This window comes from Rhea pennata, chromosome 1, assembly GCF_028389875.1.
Source record: "Rhea pennata isolate bPtePen1 chromosome 1, bPtePen1.pri, whole genome shotgun sequence".
Lineage (NCBI taxonomy): Eukaryota > Metazoa > Chordata > Aves > Rheiformes > Rheidae > Rhea > Rhea pennata.
In genome coordinates this window covers 37546934-37564838 of record NC_084663.1, presented here as the reverse complement: position 1 = coordinate 37564838, position 17905 = coordinate 37546934, and the positions used below count along the sequence as shown (strand labels likewise).

At 40.1% G+C, this 17905-nt stretch overlaps 1 protein-coding gene across 1 annotated transcript in view; it reads right to left on the bottom strand.

The window, feature by feature from the left end:
• The window catches only part of MSRB3 (methionine sulfoxide reductase B3), a 94614-nt gene extending 77196 nt beyond the window's left edge, over window positions 1-17418 (bottom strand). The window contains 2 exon segments of the mRNA XM_062584243.1: window positions 17103-17234; window positions 17237-17418. Of these exon segments, the coding sequence (XP_062440227.1) occupies window positions 17103-17234; window positions 17237-17287 (183 nt within the window). The 5' untranslated portion in view covers window positions 17288-17418.
• Between the last annotated feature and the right edge of the window lie 487 nt (window positions 17419-17905).

Below are 17905 nucleotides of genomic sequence, written 5' to 3'. Positions count from 1 at the left end.
AAAAATTCTCTGATACTGCTGAAGCCCTTGGTCTCTCCTCTCCCCCTGTTGCACTTAGTGATTTTTAGGGTCTTCATCATTTGAGGTAAATGTCTTAGGTTTGTTATGGTATATGCTAAGGTGGGGGGTAAGCAGAATGGTTAATGGCTTATGGGGAGATGTTTAATGGGTTCTGGTCTAACACCATCACAGAGCTGCCAGCAGGAGACTGGTGCACAGAGAAGCTTTCAGAAGGGGAATAAGTACTCTTGGTCACTTACTGCAAAAAGAAGGGAAGAGTTTCAGTTCCTTCTTCAGACCCAAGAAGGTCTCTAATCTTTCACTAAACATGTAGTCCTAAAATCTTAAACTAACATCTCTTCTTAGTGCACAAAGTACTCTCCGTGTACACATATACCCCACTGGACTGATAATCCCTTCTTGCCCTGGTCTCCTACAAGCCAGCAAGAATGAGGAGGCAGTGTGCAGAGCTCAAAAGATGCAAATCTTGTGTATATGCATCTATGCTTTTTAATTATATTTTTAGACAATTCCATGCTTCAATGCATCTTACCTTATTTAGAGCATTCAGCACAGAATTGTTACATTAACTGCCAAAGCCTTTGGAAATTCATCTCTAAAACGTGATTTTAGGCTTTAACACACTTGTGAAAACACAAGCTGAATGTACATTATCAGCTGATGCATTTTAGAAGTTCCTATTTACTATTTATTTAATTTACTATTAAAATACCCTGCAAGAGCTCACCGCTTAATGAGAACAAGATATTCTAATCATTAACAGGTAAAAACACGAAACAAAACATCATACATGATGTTTCTCAAACATGAATGATGAAACTTCATGTCTCAAACAGGTATGATGAGACCTCAAAAGCTTATTAGATAGTCATAAAACTTTTAAAAAGAAGCTGATCTTGTTAGTCCTACAGATTTATAAAAGAACTGCAGCATTTATCTGCAGTTTGTGTGTAGTACATACTTTTTTCTTTCCTTCATACAATACTAGTTTCTTAATTAAAGCCACAGGGGCTAACACTTTCCACCACAGTGCCCACAAGCCAGCCCTCTTTCTCATGTAAAAAATGCTAATATAATCAAATCTAGTCATTTTATTGATGTATCATCTTTATATTCTAGCTGGGAAATTTCAGTATCAATGTTGTCTATACTTCACTGACAAAATAAAAGATTTTAAGATTTTAGCTGGAGTAGAAGAGAAAGCAGAAAAGGCTAAAGACTGAGAACTGAGGAAAAGAGCATGGGGACAGAGCGGAAAGAGTGGAGGCAGTGCTACCCCTGCAGAGAGAGCCTACAGTCTCGCCTGCTCCTCCTGAGGGCAACTCTCTGACACAGCATGACAACTAAATCCTTAAGGACTAACTACGTTCCATATTTTATCCTTAGACTGTGTACAGATTTCCAAGCAGGTTAATGAGAGATTGTTTTATGAGTGCAGCCTTTAGCACAGCTTTATTCCCCAAACTTTGCCCCTCCAGCTAACAGAGATGAGATTCTCACAACAAATCATAGATGCTCATGCAGGCTAAAATGATCATCCTTTCAACCAAAGAATTCTTTAAAATCTTGTAACATAAACCAGATTCTGAAACACCTTCACTCACAGTTTCAGGATAATTTAATTGATTTCAACAGTTTTTTTTTTTTAAAAAAAAAAATGCAGTCTAAGTAAGGAAGTAGGACTCTCCGTGTCTACGAGTCTTTGCATTTCTATTCTGAATAACCAACATAATACAAAAGTAATTTATATTTATAAGAGAAAAACATTACATTTGAGCAGAGAACAAAAAGCCATGTTCAGTTTTAATTTAATTAATGAATTTAGTTAACCTTTTCTCCAGCATCAGCTGCCAAAGACAGGAAGCTCACACCTGTTACGAGAAAATTCATTCTTTTTTTTTTTTTTTTTTTTTTTTTTTGCTAAACTAGCCACTTAAACCACCTCTAGCTTGTGAAAGAGCAGCTTGGCTACACACACTTTATATGCTGGTATAACAAAATTCCAAAGAAGTGTGGCTAGGGACCAAACTAAATGGCATGGGACAAGAAAGGGTAATCAAAATAAATACTCTCTTGGATTATTAGCCCATTATGAAAAACAAGAGAGGAAAAAGCACTAATTTTCCCTGTTCTACAACTGCTCTCCATTGCAGAAGAGAACTGCGACATTCAGACTTGCATGTTTTCTTACTTAACATTTGCACACAGCACTACGGTGGTACTGGTCCTCTCTGAAAGGTGGGGACAGCCAAAGGAAGGGGTTTGCAACAAGGCCTGGCACAACAGGCAAGGAGGGAACTAAGTGGCCCCTAGAAGAAGCTGGGAGAGACCAGTCTGGGCAAGCGCAATGCACACACAGGCCGAGACCACAGCCAGGGAAGCAAGTAGAGACAGCGCAGGCAGTGCCTGCAGGAAAGAAGAACGGGCAGTTTGGAAGGAAGAAGACAAAAATGAACGTGTAGAAAAGTGGATTGAGTGATTAACAGTTTTAAAGACAAACCTGAGTGCACTGCCTTGAAACCACCTAAAAATACTGTAATGTTACCTTAATGTCACCTTTTCATAACTACTGTTCTTCTTCCAGCCACATTACAGATCCACAAATAGGCGAATCTGAGAGCTGATCTATGCTACCAGTCCATTTGAGATTATTTGGGATTACAAAAGTAATCTGGAGATTACTAGAGATTACCTGAGATTACCTACTTTCTTACACAGCAAGCAAGCATCAGGAGAAAGAATTAACACAAATAAGATGGGGAACTATTTGGTTAGTATAATAATGAATCACATCAGCTCTACACTTTGAATACTTGAGGGGGGGAGTTATCTCCCCTATAACTAATACAAAAGTTAAGAGGGTCCTTGCTCAAGGGACTCCAGCTTCGTCTTTAAGGAGAGGTGTAAAATGGAAGGAGTAACGCTCGTTAGTGTTCAGAGAGGCAGCACTGCAAGGCTGGCGGGCAGCAAAAGTGAGAAGAGAAATTGGGATTGTAAAGCCAAGAAAAAACAGTGATTGCAAGGAGAGGAAGAGACAGTCATACAAGGAATATCCGAAGCCTAGGAGGAAAGAGGATCCGTGGCTAAAAGCAGAAGCTGGAGTCTCCGAGCCTTGCCAGTGCTCACAGATCTTTCACTTGGAGATTGTTTCTCAACAGTTTCGACTGGCAATGTTTCCCAAAGGAGAGTAAATGTAGGTCAGTTGGGATTTTCCCCCATCTATTCCTGTACCTCCCAGATCTCGATGCACTAAAATAGAGCTCTGCTACACTTTGGTTTTCCCAAACTTGGTAGCCTGCCAAGATACAGCACATTCCTTTTAAGGCAGTAAGTTTATAACTACAGTCATAAACTATTCTTAAATGGGTCTTTTTTGAGAATCTCCATCCTTTCAACATCTTGAAAAATATCTAATCTTTTCCATTCCAAGACAGGCCTCTCTCATGTAGTGGTAAAGATTTAATTGCTTCTGGTGCTCAGGTGATGAGATACAAGCGTTCTGGAAACTACCTTTTAATTTAACAATTCCTTCTGGCAAGCCTGAAAGCTTTTTGCTTTGCTCACCAATAAAGAATTATTTTTCACTACTAACAGAAAAGTATAAAAAAAAAGAAAAAAAAAAGAAAGAAAGAAAAGCACCACCAACAGAAAAAAATCTTTTGGGTTACTGCTGCACATGGAGCTATCCAAAAGTCACTCTAATAGTGAAGATATGATATTTATTTTTACTAAGATAAATTTGAGGAGGCTTGCTCTCCCACTCCACCACTATTTGCTTTGTCAAGCTTACCAGCACAGTAGAACTAACAGGCTTTCTTTTCTTTATATTTTTAATTCAGGACAAATCGCATGTATCAATTACCATGAGGTGAAGCACAACCTTCTTTTTTTTAGCAGTGAACAGAAGTCCCTCAACTGAAATTTCTATTCTGTTTTTAAGAAACAATTTCATATGAGCTTTTATTTCTCAGAGAAAAAAGACTAATTTTGAAGATTAAACCAAGGCATTTCGAATTGGAGTTCTTTTAGACTATTATTATTTATCCAGAACTATATGCCCTTTTATTTGTGGTCTTCTTCCTCAACTTACAAAGTTTATTTGCCTAGGTAATGATACACATTAGATACGTGATATGAGCTGCATCTCTTGTGGAGAATAGCTTATAATGAAATGAAGCACAAAGGAAGTCTGCAGTTGAGAGAAGATATAAACAGGACTTCCAACTCTGGTTTAAACATGAAAAAAGTCCACTCTTTTGAAAGTCACTCTTGAATACTGTCTTACTTATTCCTAAAGTGAGATGAGTGAATGCTTGCTATAAAAACGGATTTACAGTTTGTTGAGTGTGCACTCATAAACCTAACAACGCAGTCACTCAAAGGCTTTCTCTCAATGCAGGAGCTGTTGAGAAAATTTTAACTCCTACTGCTCAGATAAACCAAATCCTGAAACCCAGAGGGCTTCTGAAACATCAACAAGTCTAATCTGATGATGCTAATTCATGAAATACTGTAAGGAAATGCAGTAATGACATCTCTTAGACTGCTGAAGGAAATAAGGTCCCTAAATTCCTCAGAGTTGAAAACCTCCAGCCACCCTCGTGGCCTCTGGTTTAATGAGCTCTCAGAGCAAAATTTGTATAACAGAGTGCCAAAAAGCACTGCTTTCAATCGCAACAGCACAGTGATGCATCCTCTATGAAGGGTCACATGCCATGCAGTTATTACACTGTACAGGGGAAATGACCAACAAATGATCAGTAATACATGGCCAGCAGGTTTTTAACAGATTTAAATCTTTTAACTGAAAAAGTGATTCATTGGTACTAGTATCTATTTATATGCATACGCTCACAATATACTCCTATGCACCTTACTACAAAAATAAGCCCTTCTAGTGTAAGAGACATATATAGACTCAAACTTCAGCCTGTACCATTTCATTCAGCATTCAGGTCTTTAGCACAAACCATTTGAAAACTGAGTTATTTTCTTGCATTTTTGTAATTTACTACAGTAGAAAAAGCAATTTTTAAAGTAGACTATGAACCAGATTTCAATATGATCTCTTATTCACAAAAAAAACCTTACAAGTAAAACAGGTTTTGTAAAATTTAGTCATGATTTCTCCATTAGCTAGTACAACAGCATTTCAGTCTAATTCAAGTTACTTATTTCTTTTTTATTATCTCAGCTACTAGAAAAGTATTTCAAGTTAAAGACATTGTAACTGCCACTCTCTCTCCAGCAGTCTCCCTTACATGGAAATTTTCTACATGTCTTTGTTTAAAAACCCATACCACTCGTAACCACAGAGAGGAGCCACCTCCCTTCCCTAAAAATATATATTGAACAGTATCATGAGTTACCCTTCAAGCAATCTCCTTCAAATAACAGCCTCAGCACACACAAGCCGTGCATCTGTCAACAGAATAAAAGCACTCTCTAAAAAAGTACCTTTGATCACACAAATTGCGTCATCCTGGTATTTAGAACAGTGTTATGAATATACAAGAAAATGTTCAGTCTTTTTATCCAAAAATAGTTTGTAAGAATTACAGCACAAAGAAATTTTAATACTGCACAAAGACCAAAGATTTACTGATACACTGTAACAGTAAAATTAACTACCCTAAAAGCAAATGACCTCTATATAGTTAAAAAAACATTTTAAAACATACCTAACTTATACCATAAAAAAACCCAGAAAATATAACTGAAATGAATAACTCTTACCTCGCCAGAGATGTCCTTTTACTTTATATGAATAATAAAGCTTTAAGAAGATAATAAATACAATGAATAAGGAAGAAAGAATATTTCTCTTTAGAATTTATATCTTCTATGAATTTAAGAGTACAATCAGATTAAGTTCATACTGAAGATCAATCACAGAAAAATAGGAGAGCAAAGAAAATGAGTTCTGTCTTAAGAGCAACAAATCTGACTAAAATAGAAAGAGTATTTGATTTTAACCTACTGCCAAGGGTGTATTAACTTAATAAAAACGTCACTTAAATTTCTGTAACATATTTTCTAAAACAAATCTTCATTTGGTTAGGTAATCATTAAGTATCTTGATCACCAAAAAATATAACTTTACACTAATTTTTCTGCTACTATTTAATAACGAAGATTATATTTGTATATACCTGTATTTAGGAAATTACAGGGTAAATATTTTTACTCAGTTTTTCTTTTCTTTTTTGCAAATGTCCAAAACCAAACTTTTTTGTTTAATGAAAAATTTTACTTGTAATCTGTGTCAGCTGAATTCCAATTTGCATTCCAATGCAATTTAAAATGTATAAACACAGCATTTTTTAATTAGTTAAATATATTTATACCAAATGTTTTGCATATAAATTGGCACCTCTGGGCATCCAAAAGCTATTTTTCAATTCATGAACACAAGACGTATTAATTCTAGTTATATAAATTAGCTAGTTTTAAACCTGTTTTGGTAAGTTCCCTCCCTTTTAACACTCTCTCAAACGTCCAGAAAAAGATGTCTCATCAATCTCTCTTAACTGACAGAAAATATTCAACAAACCTTACTGGTTTTTTTCAGTCTACACTCCCCCAACCCTGAATGAATTCAAAAATCAAAAATACTCATCCTATGTCTGCCAGCTGAGCTGCAACCAACAGCAGTAATGCAAAAACTTCCTGCACAGCAGAAACTGAAGTACTTACCTTTAGAAAAAAAACATACATACGTTCTCCTGCTCTATTAGGAGTGGTTGCACCATAGGGCTGACACCAGAGCTGCTCCCACGGGCAGTGCCTGCAAACCCAGCCTGGAGCTACCCGCCAGCCTGGCGCTCCTGCCTGGCTGCTGCCGTCGGGGCTCCAGAGCAGCCCCGCAGATGCACATCAAAGACCTGCCGCTCTCCTTGCGGCTGGCGGTGGGAAGAAAGAGCTAGCTAAGGGGATGCACATGCTGCAGTGACAGCCAACCTTTTTCCTTTTTCATTTTTTTTTCATTTTTCCCCCATTTGCTGGGTCACCGGGAGAACAAATAGAGCAGCCAAGTTAGTTCTCTTATTCCCTTGGCTTTTTGCTAATTTCAAGGTCTGCAGTTCATATTCCCACATGGATCAATACCCAGTCAAAGTGAAATTTGGACTTTTTTGTATAATCTGTTCTTCTTAAAAGTAACATCTGTTTCATTTCTTTGCGCAGAGACAGCAATCTGGTACACAGCTCCCCCCTGCACAAGCCTGCTGTCAGGAACGTAAGCCTGGCCCCAAAATGCAGTTTGTTTCTGTCCCACTCACACTCCAAAAAAGGAAACCCTACCATTTAAACACTGTGAGTCCTTATTTCTCCTCCTGGTCCTGACACTAGAACACAACTCAGGCAAACACATTAGAAGTTCCTTAGCGAAGCAGCCATGCCCCACAAGGCTTCCTTGGTTTCTGCAGCAGAGTGCTGCTCTGACCGACTACTTTAACGCACATCAACGCTGAATGAAGAAGCCTTCAGCACCCTTTCTCTAAAAACAACACAGGACTTATCAGCTGTACGTCCTTCCACTTTAATATATATATTTTTTAAAAAATAACTGGTTACAAGTCTACCCATTTGTTTCATGTGTTATTTGTACAGCATTGATTTAAAAATACAGAAAGATTCTCATACATTTATATGTGTATTTACATGGATAGATAACATTCAGAGACACAACTTCTCTAGATGTTTAGAAATTTCATGCAGTTGCCTTAGCAAGCAAATAAGAAAATGGATAAATAAACCATAATGAAGGACTATGATCAGTTAACTCCACCTGCAAATGTCCCTCTTTGTAAGCAAATACAAACAAAGCAGCAAACAACAGACTACCAGATTGAAAATAGTCTGTCTAGATGATCTTCCATGTCAGTATATTTGAGAAATTTTTAGAGAAACAATAGAGGTAATCATCTAAAGTAGTTGCAATGACTAACTTCAAACTCTTCTACCTCTGTTGCGCAGATCCTTCTGCTCACAAAACACAAGCAGGACATGACAGTCAGCAAGACCTGCACTGAACTGTCCTGTCAATAAAACTGCTGAAGCTCCACGTTTCAGCCCATAAATCCATAACCACTGGGGGAAAATACAGAGGGTCTTTAGAAGTTCTGTGCATGTAAAAATGCCATAAACTTTAAAAGGCAGGTTTAGGTATTTTATGTTTGAATTCTGAAGATACTAAATAAATATTGATACTTGGCAAAAATCTATGAGGCAGTACTATCCTAGTTCCTATCAGCAAAGCTCACTCCCAGTAAGAACACTTAACCTTAGCATGGCTTAATGATGGCAGCACAAGGAATATTGTATTGGATGATACATATAAACATACACACATCACACACTCAGGCTTGATGCAGTGGACACTGTTAAAGCATAGTACTTAGCACATATGAATAGTTCATTCTACACAGGAACTATCACACGGAGGTCAAAGCCATGGTCCAGCGTGTGCATGTTCTGTAGCGGTTCTCAAGGTGTATGTACAGAGAGCCATGAAATGGCCCTGAAATGGAGCAGAGTGCAGAGGTCTCTGTGCTAGACAGTTCACATCGAGTCCAAATGCAGCCAGGAACTGTATATCCACCTTCACAAAGGTTTGTCCATTCATGAACACAAGCATACTGCTTCTGGACGAAGAACCAAACCGGATGATGAGACGGGGGAACATATTAATCACATATATCAACAGTATCAATTGTTACCAAAATTAAGCAAAATTGGTACCAGTCTTCTGCTAGACTGTGCATGGCCTGCTCCTCCTGTAGACTATGCTGAGCTTCTGTCTGGCCCCTACCTTTTTTCCAAGGCTAAAAGGGTTACTTGTCCTTGCTTCAACTCCAGAGAAGGAGGGTTAGAGGCTGGACTCACAAGAAGCCTCTCTTGTTCCCCCTCACCCCAAAGCTGCTCCCTAAGGCACTGCTGCAGGGGTGGATCAGGGAGGGCAGCAGCCTGTCCTGAGGAAAGACTTACCCTGGAGCAGGGAGCATGGACTGCGGGAAAGGAGGAGGATGTCCCACCAGCTTCCAAGTAACGCCTTGCATTGCATGTTCCTTTAGGAGGCAAATACTCCAGGAAGAGGTCCCAGCCCCCACAAATAAATCACATGAACAGGGAGAAAGAAAGATTAGCAGCTTGGGATATGTAATCCCTACCCTACAGCCCTTTGAAATCTCAGTGCCTCTTTGTCCAGAGGTTTAGCAGTACTTGGTTTTATGAAGTTTCTGGTATGACTGTTGTGAAAGTTTCTAATAGTATCACCCACGTTCCCAGATCCAAGGCTGACTTCTGTGGAGCCAGCTCAAGGGCATCTCAGCCCATGACACAAAATATCCCTGATCTGGATTAAACAAGATAGGACAGGGAGAAGTTTGAATCACAAGAATAAGGGGCAGTACCCTCTATTTCAAACTCCACATAACCCTCCCACTACAATGTCACAGGCTTGATAACTGGCTCTGTTCTGGACTTGATTTGTATTGATTTCATGTTCTGATCAAAGATTAAAGACTCAGTCAAATTAAATCTTCTCTTTCCTACAGTCAGAATTTTAGAAGACCGTAACAGTGCTGCAAACAACTCATCTTCTCTCTCAAAAGCTGAGTAATTACTTTCCATTCCTCCTCAAAGACCACCTAAAATACTCTGTCAAAGTCATTTCCCTGAACTTCTGCTCAGGAAGCATTTATTACACAAATCCAGTATAAAACTTAAAAAAAAAATCATCATTTTTCTCTCACTACTTTTCTATCAACAAAAGATTGTCCTGTATACTGAGGACTGCTCACTATCCCAGAGTGTTTGCCTTTCTTCTCCGACATTGCAGGTACTTTATCTAGATAAATATGAGAATTAGAAATTAGTCACACTGATGTTAAATCACCTACATTCCTGGATGATGGCACCTTCACGTGTTTGCAACCTTTGTCTGGGGTTCCACTTCCTCTTATCAGGCTATTAAATTTACCCTACAGCATGTGGGAAATCAAGCTGAGGCAATCATTCAGAAAAGAACAAGCATCTCTTAGAATTTATGAAAGACAAATACCAAAGGTTCAAGAATATGCAGACAACATCTCTTTTTAAAAAACTGGGGAAAAGCAATCAGTGCACTATGAGATCTATGAGCCTATGTTCAACACCTAAAAAGCTTTTGAAACAAATTATTAAATAATCCATAAATAGGCAACCAAAGCAATAAGCCTATTAAGCAATAAGCAGCCAAGATGGATTTGCCAAAAACTAATCCCATCAAGCCAATGTACTTTTCTTCTTCCATTCTACAGGAAGGAGGAAAGCAGTAAATCCAACAGATCTCAACTGTAATACAGTTTTTGATGGTGCCCCCAATGGTATTTTCATAAGCAAACTAGAAAAACAGGTTTCTTCTGGATTAAGGTACTATAACATGGTATGTAACTGAAAAAACAGACTCAGGGAAACAAGCAATTGCTCACTATCAAGCTGGGAGAACACTTAAAGCAATATGTCAAGAGTCCAGCACTATTCAGCATTTCTCTTACTAAGATGAAACAACAGCAAGTACTCTTACAAAATTTGCAGATGGCATCAGTCTAGAAGGAATGTGAAACACTGAAGAACTGGACAGAAGTCAAGATTATCTCAATAAACTGGAGAAATGGCCAAAAATCAGTAAGACGAAATTCAATAAAGTCAAGGGCAAAAAACCCCACTTTTGGAATGAAAAAAAAAATCAAATCTATGAAAATAAGAAGAGGATTAAGAAACCAGCAGCAGTACTGCAGAAAGGATCTCAAGGTTGTAATGCCCATAAATTGAGTCAACAATATGACACTACTGCGAAGGAAGGCAAATAACAATTTGTGGAGTTTATTAAAAAGAGAAGCGTAATACCTAATGGCAGGGGTTTGGGGGAAATCTGCTCTCCTCAGGAGTAGTATCAGCTGGAATACTGTGCCAGTTTGGGGCATAAAAAACAGAAGAAACTGTGGAGAAGAAATATAAAGGAGAAAGAAAAATCAGGAGTGCTTCAGAAAAATCCAACGTCTTCAAAGAGCTTTCAAAGAACCGGAAATGTTTAGTCTACAGGAGTGAGGGAGATAAGATAATGCTCTGACATCTTGCATCTTGTCTTAAATAGTATTGCATTACAAAGCTATTACAGTGACTGTCTATATTACTATCATAGTTATTTCTTGATTTTGTCATATTTTAGATAAAACATATTAATCCATACCTCATAAGTAACAAAGCAACGAAAAGACCTTTTTTTCCAGACAAATGCTTTATTTTATTTTCTAAAGGACTTCAAGGGCAGTGTCTGAGAGACCTGCCTGTTGTAACCCTTACCCACCATGGTATAACTGCTAAAACAGTTTGATACAGTTCAGCACTTCTCTAAAGTTCATAGGCAAGCAGCAAAGCTGTCTTGACTTTCTGAGGTGGGATGCCAGGTTCTGCAGGAGTCCAGAAACCAAGAGTGTTTGGTGGTTCCCTTCCAAAGCGATTCACTAACTCTGTACATGAGTCAATGTAAATCTCTTCCCTTGTGTGTGCCTGGTTTCAAGTAAAAGCAAGAGCACCCTGAACAAGCGTGGAGACAATTTATTTTTTCTTAGAAAAAGAGATTTTAAAAGGTGTGCTATCAGCAGAGTATCTTTCTACTGTACATAAAAACAGTTAATGAAATACTGATTTTAATCCTGAAAAAAGTAGTAAGCTAACGACAGAGTCTAAAAATAGAGTTCCCACAGCAAACAGTTAAATACTAAGACTCACTCTCTTTTCCTGCAGCCATTAGAAAGCAGAGACGATTAAGCTACAGAAAAACAAAATCACTTCATTTGTGATTGGAAGTTTCTGCATTTGTGTTTCAGGGCTCTAATTTCAAACAAGTGGCTGATTCACTTTGACTTCTCTGTGTATCCCCAAGCTGACAATCTCGCATCTGCTCCTTTCCTTCTTGCTTCCCTTCTGCAACTTGTCCCATGGCTGCTGCCCATGCTGTTAGTACAGAAATAAAAGCAGTCTAGCCAATCTGATCTGCAAGCCTTGCTTTCAGGATCATTTATGCTGGATCAGCACACTGCTGGATCACTCAGCAGTACAAATTTGATTCAAATCGGGTGCAGACCACAACTGCTCATCACTAGGACACACAATGAGATTTGCATTGGTTTTGCGCTTTCACATCAAACTTCCTGCGAGACACAGGACAGCGACAATCTGATCCTTGTGATAAAGCCTGCTTTGTACAAACTTAATCATTCTTCTCTTTAGCTGGTTTACACAAGTATAGTCACTTTACATGAAATCAATGCTTTATGTTGCCACAATGTTCTTGAACAAGTCACAGGAAATCTAAGACAAGATTCACTATAATGTCAAATAACTGCCACAGGAAAGGAAAGGCATCTGTACATGAATCTGACCTCAGATAACCAACCTCACAGATGTTTGAGAAGTACAAATGGTTAAAATTGCCTACGCTTTCCCTGACTGCATTCTGAGGCACAGCATAACCTGTGAATTTTCTTGAGAACCACATACTGGGAAATACAGTAGAAAAAGACGGGGAATCTCTTAGCCAGACTGAACATTTTCTGGACTGTTTTCTTTTGGCTGTGATTGGCACAGATAACTTCCTCAGGAAGCTTCTAAGATTCCTTATGTTGATTTTTTTTTCCATTTTCATTGTGCAGTCTAAGTGAAATTTATGGCACTTGGCCGTTACTTTCCATCAGTGTTATTGTTATTTCCTGGTAGTACTGATTTGTTTTCCATCAGGTGATACTCACAGGCATTGTCCCTGCTTGGGCAAACACGGAGCTAAAGGACTTCCCTGGGGAAGTACTTCCAAATGCCATGCATGAAGTTACTCTCAGACTTCTTGGACATGTTAACACTTCCCAACAAAACAATGCATTAGCATGCTCTGTGTGTTTCGCTGAACTGCTGCCTACATGTCAAATAAACCATTAATCCTGATGTCTGGATGCTACAGAAAGGGAATAGCAAGCTGAGAAGCTCCATACTAGTCTTGTCCTTAAACTCTGTCTGTACTACACTCAAAAGTTGAATGATACTTAAATATAAAATGTACTGGAAACATCATTTCCATTGCTTACCGTAAATAAAGGTAGCCTATGTTATTAATCATGTTACAAAACAAAGGTTGAACTATAAGGTAAGTCTATGAAGACAGCAAAATATGGTTTTGCTTACTTAAAAGGTTTCACATCTTATAAGTTTAAATACTGTGCTTGTCTGTTTTGGGCTAACATTGGTTCACTTCTTCAAGCCTTAAAGCCCTTATTAAGAAAAGCTTCTTTACTCCCAGTAACAGTTGCTGGATTGTGTGGTTTTCAGATAACGCTCTGTGAATTGAGGTTGTTACATGAGAACCAGAAGGCTGAAGCTAAGTAAATAACTTACATCATAAATGAGGTTCCTAAAAACTTCTTGCACCCTATTTTCAGATAAAACATAAAGATCACCATCTTTCCAGAGAGAAGTCACAAAAACCCTCTTTCAGACCTGAAATGACATTCTTCTAGTAGAAGTCAGTTAGCACAGTATGTGCTCCCTTCCTTTTCCTAAGTGATTGATCGGAAATCAGTTTTAAAACACTGCTAGTTAGTTATCTATTCACAGATTTCCACAAAGGAAGACTTTAATTTTGTGGGTTTGTTGTACTGAATACATATCAATAGACTACTGAGAATCTAAGATCTTTTCCAGACAAATGAAGTATTGCAAAAGATAGTAATACAACCCTGTAAAAGTGACAGGATTGAGTAAAGGGAAAGCTAACCTATGCCTCCTTCTTACTCTATGAGACACTAAAAAAAGAACGCCTCAAAACCTAGCAGGGTTTTATTTTGTTTTTTCCTCTTTTAAAGAGAAACCTACCTTGGCTTAGATAGACAGAAGCGCCTCTAAATAACTCCATATATGGACAGAATTATTCTAGAGCAAGAAACACTCTATATCCATCTAGCCTTGAACTTCATTCCAAAATAAGCAGGCTTACTTCAGAGTTACTGAGTGAAAGCTCTAATCCATACCTCCTTATTCCACTTTAGCTCTTACACATAATGTCATAAATACACCAGGAATTTGAGGTTCCATTTTCCTGGGGGATTTCTGGCATGAGGAATCCTAAACAATTCACGAGCTAAAATTAGGCTGACAGTTTATCCCACCTCCCCATCAGTTAAAGCCTCCACAGTGAGTTAATTAGTAACTTGAGTGCTGTCAAAGCTTGAGCTTTTATCGCAAAAAAAGAAAAGAAAAAAGGAGAATTATATTCTCTATTTACCACTAATACAAAAGTCGGGTGTTGCTTAAGCATTGCTCTGTAACAAAGAATTATGCAATTTGAGAGCTATCTCAAAACTAGATGGCTTTACCACATCACTAGCTTGTAGTGATGCCAGTCAGATGCAGACGGGCAGACTTCTTAACCTTCTGGCTGAGAAGATTAAATCCTTAAGAGTGATCTCTTCTCTCCTCCTTCTCCTTCATATTCCCCCATGTTCTAAAATACACCAAACAACATAACCTGAAAATGAAAATTAATTTCCTAGCATTTCTAATGTAATAAATAGACTGGCCTTTCGATCACATAGAACAAGTATCTTGCAAAGTTGACAAAATCCAAGTAGGTAAACAAAATCATCCCGTACCTTCAATAAATATCAGGACAAAGGGCCAAAACCTTCATCTGTATGCTTCCCTTATCAAACAGCTGTTAAGAATTCTTATATTATGTAAATCTAAAAATCTGCATTAACCAAATTTCTGTGAGACTGTTTAAACACCATCACTTGGAAAAATCAGCACGGTCATTCAGTCAAGGAATTTTACTTTTGTCTAGAATCAACTGCTTTACATGACTTTGTTACCAAATATAGAAACATCACTCCACATACACAGACAGTATTTTTAAAGAATGTGCTTTGGGGAGAAAAATATGTCTTTTTTCCTCCCTGAAAGTCTTTTCAAATTTGGATTATAAAGATCCAAGAAACATCAGATAGGAAAAGGAAAACCAGACCACATTCTGGATTGAACTGTACATAGTTTAACTCCACTAACTTTAGTGGTTTTGAGAAATCACTGCAGAACTTTATCCAAAAATCTTCTTTCATCTAAGAACAATAGCATTATTTAGTAACCCTGATTAAGCTATTCACTATCTTTGACTCCGTACACAAATTTAAAAAGACAATCAGCAAATTCTGTTGTTCTAAAATAAGACATGTCTACAGCAACATGGGCAATTCTTTCAGAAACTATAAGCAAGCATCTGATTAGGGTTACAAGGCACATGGAAACTACTTCCAGAATGAGACTTAAAGGGCACTGTTACCAACCAAATTTGGCAGACATGGAATCATGACAAACTGCAAAGGCATGCAGCAGTGCAATAAAAAGTTGGGAATCGTCACCAAAGAAGACTGCAAGCTCTTGTGTCAATTCAGCAAAGACAGGAACACAAATAAAACAAATTCTAAGCATTAAACACTGGCTTCAAAATAAATGGCACTATGCCATACTGGGAGTGGATCTGGGTCGTCCATTTACAGACTGCTTGTCATAAACAAGCTGTAACAGTATGGCTAAATATCTGCTTATTGTAGATATCTCATTCTGATGTCTTTCAAAGCAGTATACTTTCAGAACCATTTGATTATAAAAATAGGAAGCTTGAAAGAGAAAGAATTGAAAGCATGGCACATGTAAGGCTCTGTGCTTTCTTAAAAGACTACATACATATAAGCTTAGACATCTTACAAGTATCTAGTATTTGTTACCGGATAACAACAGATGTCTAACATCATCTAGCTATCCATCTAGATATCCATCATTAGATTTCATATTGTTAGCACAGGGTTACCCTGTATATAAGACCGCTGTGACTTCAGACAGTCTTTGCACTAAGGAGACGTTAGAATATCAGCTAAAGCAGAAAATGTAGCATTTGTAGCAAGTTTGTCAAATACTACAGGGAGATTAATTTAAGTCTCATTTCTATTTCCAGAAAGATTAGGAAATACAGCTACATTAGCTGGAAGAGAGTAAGAAATAAATTATACTTTAGCCTTTGTATCTACTGTATTTGTTAATAGTGTAACACAAAATAAATAGAGTGAATGAGTATGCTCAGCTCCCTCTACGACCCCTCTGTTCTATATGACCGAATTCTGAGAGCGTACATCAAGTTTAGCTTTATTGGTCAGAAGCAGAACTTAACTTTACCAAGTAGACAAGCATAAGAGAACTGAATATTTATTTGATCAGTAAGTGCTGCATCAAGTCAACTATTTTGTTCTACATTATAGCAAGTATTTTCCTGGTTTCTAAGGCTTAAGAAGATGCTACAGCAAAGGCATCTGAAACCTACAGTCTTCATAATGTATCTGTGTGTTCGCATGATACACTGGCACAAGGATGTTACAGCAGCACGAAAAAAAAAAGATTAAAGTAAGCCTGTGCCATGTGAGGAGGCATGGAGATGGCGAACAGCTCTTCCAGGAGATGCTAAAACTTCATGGAAACGCGGCGCGGCTGGGAGGGCGGGCGGCGTCCAAGGGGCTGACGCTGCGCAACCTGCTTCCGCGGGCACGGCGAGCCGCGGCGGCCTGCGCCGCACGGGCGCTTCATGGGCGCCGCGTATCCTCTTTCGCGCCCCGGCACGGCAGCGCCTCGGCGGCTCTTTGTACACCATTAATTCCCTCGGCAGCCTGCGCCGCGTCCCGAGCGCCGGCACAAAGCCGGACCCCTTATGGGCCCCTCGCCTTTCCGCTGGCCCCCGCGCGGGGCCACGTACCGCCTCCCGCCGCGGGCCGGGCGGCGGCAGAGCGGCTGCGGCCCCGAGCCGCTGCCTGAGGCGAGGCGCTGCCCGCCGCCGCCGCCAGCCCCGCGCGGCAGGTGCGCCCGTGTCCCCCCCCCCCAACGGCCCGGCGCCAACGGCCGCGCGCGCGCGCGCCCCTCGCCGCCGAGGCCGCCCCGCCCCCGGCCCCTCGCCGCAGCCCTCCCGGCCCCCACGCCGGGCAGAGCGCAGCCGCGGCGGCTCCTACCTGCGGCTCCTGCGGCGGCCGCCAGGAAGAGCGCGGAGAGGAGCAGCGGCGGCGGCGCAGCGCGCATGGGGACAGAGGCCCGAGCGGCCGCGGCCCCCCCCGGGATGGCGGTGACGGGCCCCGGCGGCGAGGGAGGCATGACGGGAAATTCCTGGGCACCGGCCGCCGAGGCCAAATATGAGCATGGAGCCGGGAGCGCCGCGCCGCGCCAGCGGCACCGCGCCGGCCCCCGCAGGACGCGCCTTCCTCGCCCCTCCGTCTGAAGCACTGAATGCCGCAGCGGGGCACCCTTGGCCGAGGTTTTCACTCCGCCGGCGGGAAGGGAGCCCTGCCCCTGCCCCCAGCCAGCAGATCCACGTTTAATGCCCAGCGGCGGCGGCAGAACACGCGTCAGCTACAGACAAGCATTAAAGATGCTTCCGTGAGGCTCTTCCTCCTTCCCTTCCCAACAGAACAGCTAAAATACAGCTAGGCAAAGACATTAAAAAAAACTCATGCAGTATTCTTTAGCAGTCCCACCTGCAGCCCTTCAGTAAAAACCTTAATTAAAGCCACCTAGAACAGCACAGTAGTTCTGTCATTACGCTGCTACTCTGTATTCTATCAAAAAAAGTCCTCCCACTCATTTTATCACAGAAAATTTGATACCGCATTTGATTAGAAAGGCCATCTCAAAATACAAGCAGCAAGGGCAAGATTCTTTATCTCGCTCCTTTATCAGGTCAAGTGGCCTCCTCTAGACTCCAAGGTGTTCTTGATCTTGGCATTAGAAATGCCAAGTATTAACACTGCCTTGTGTAAAG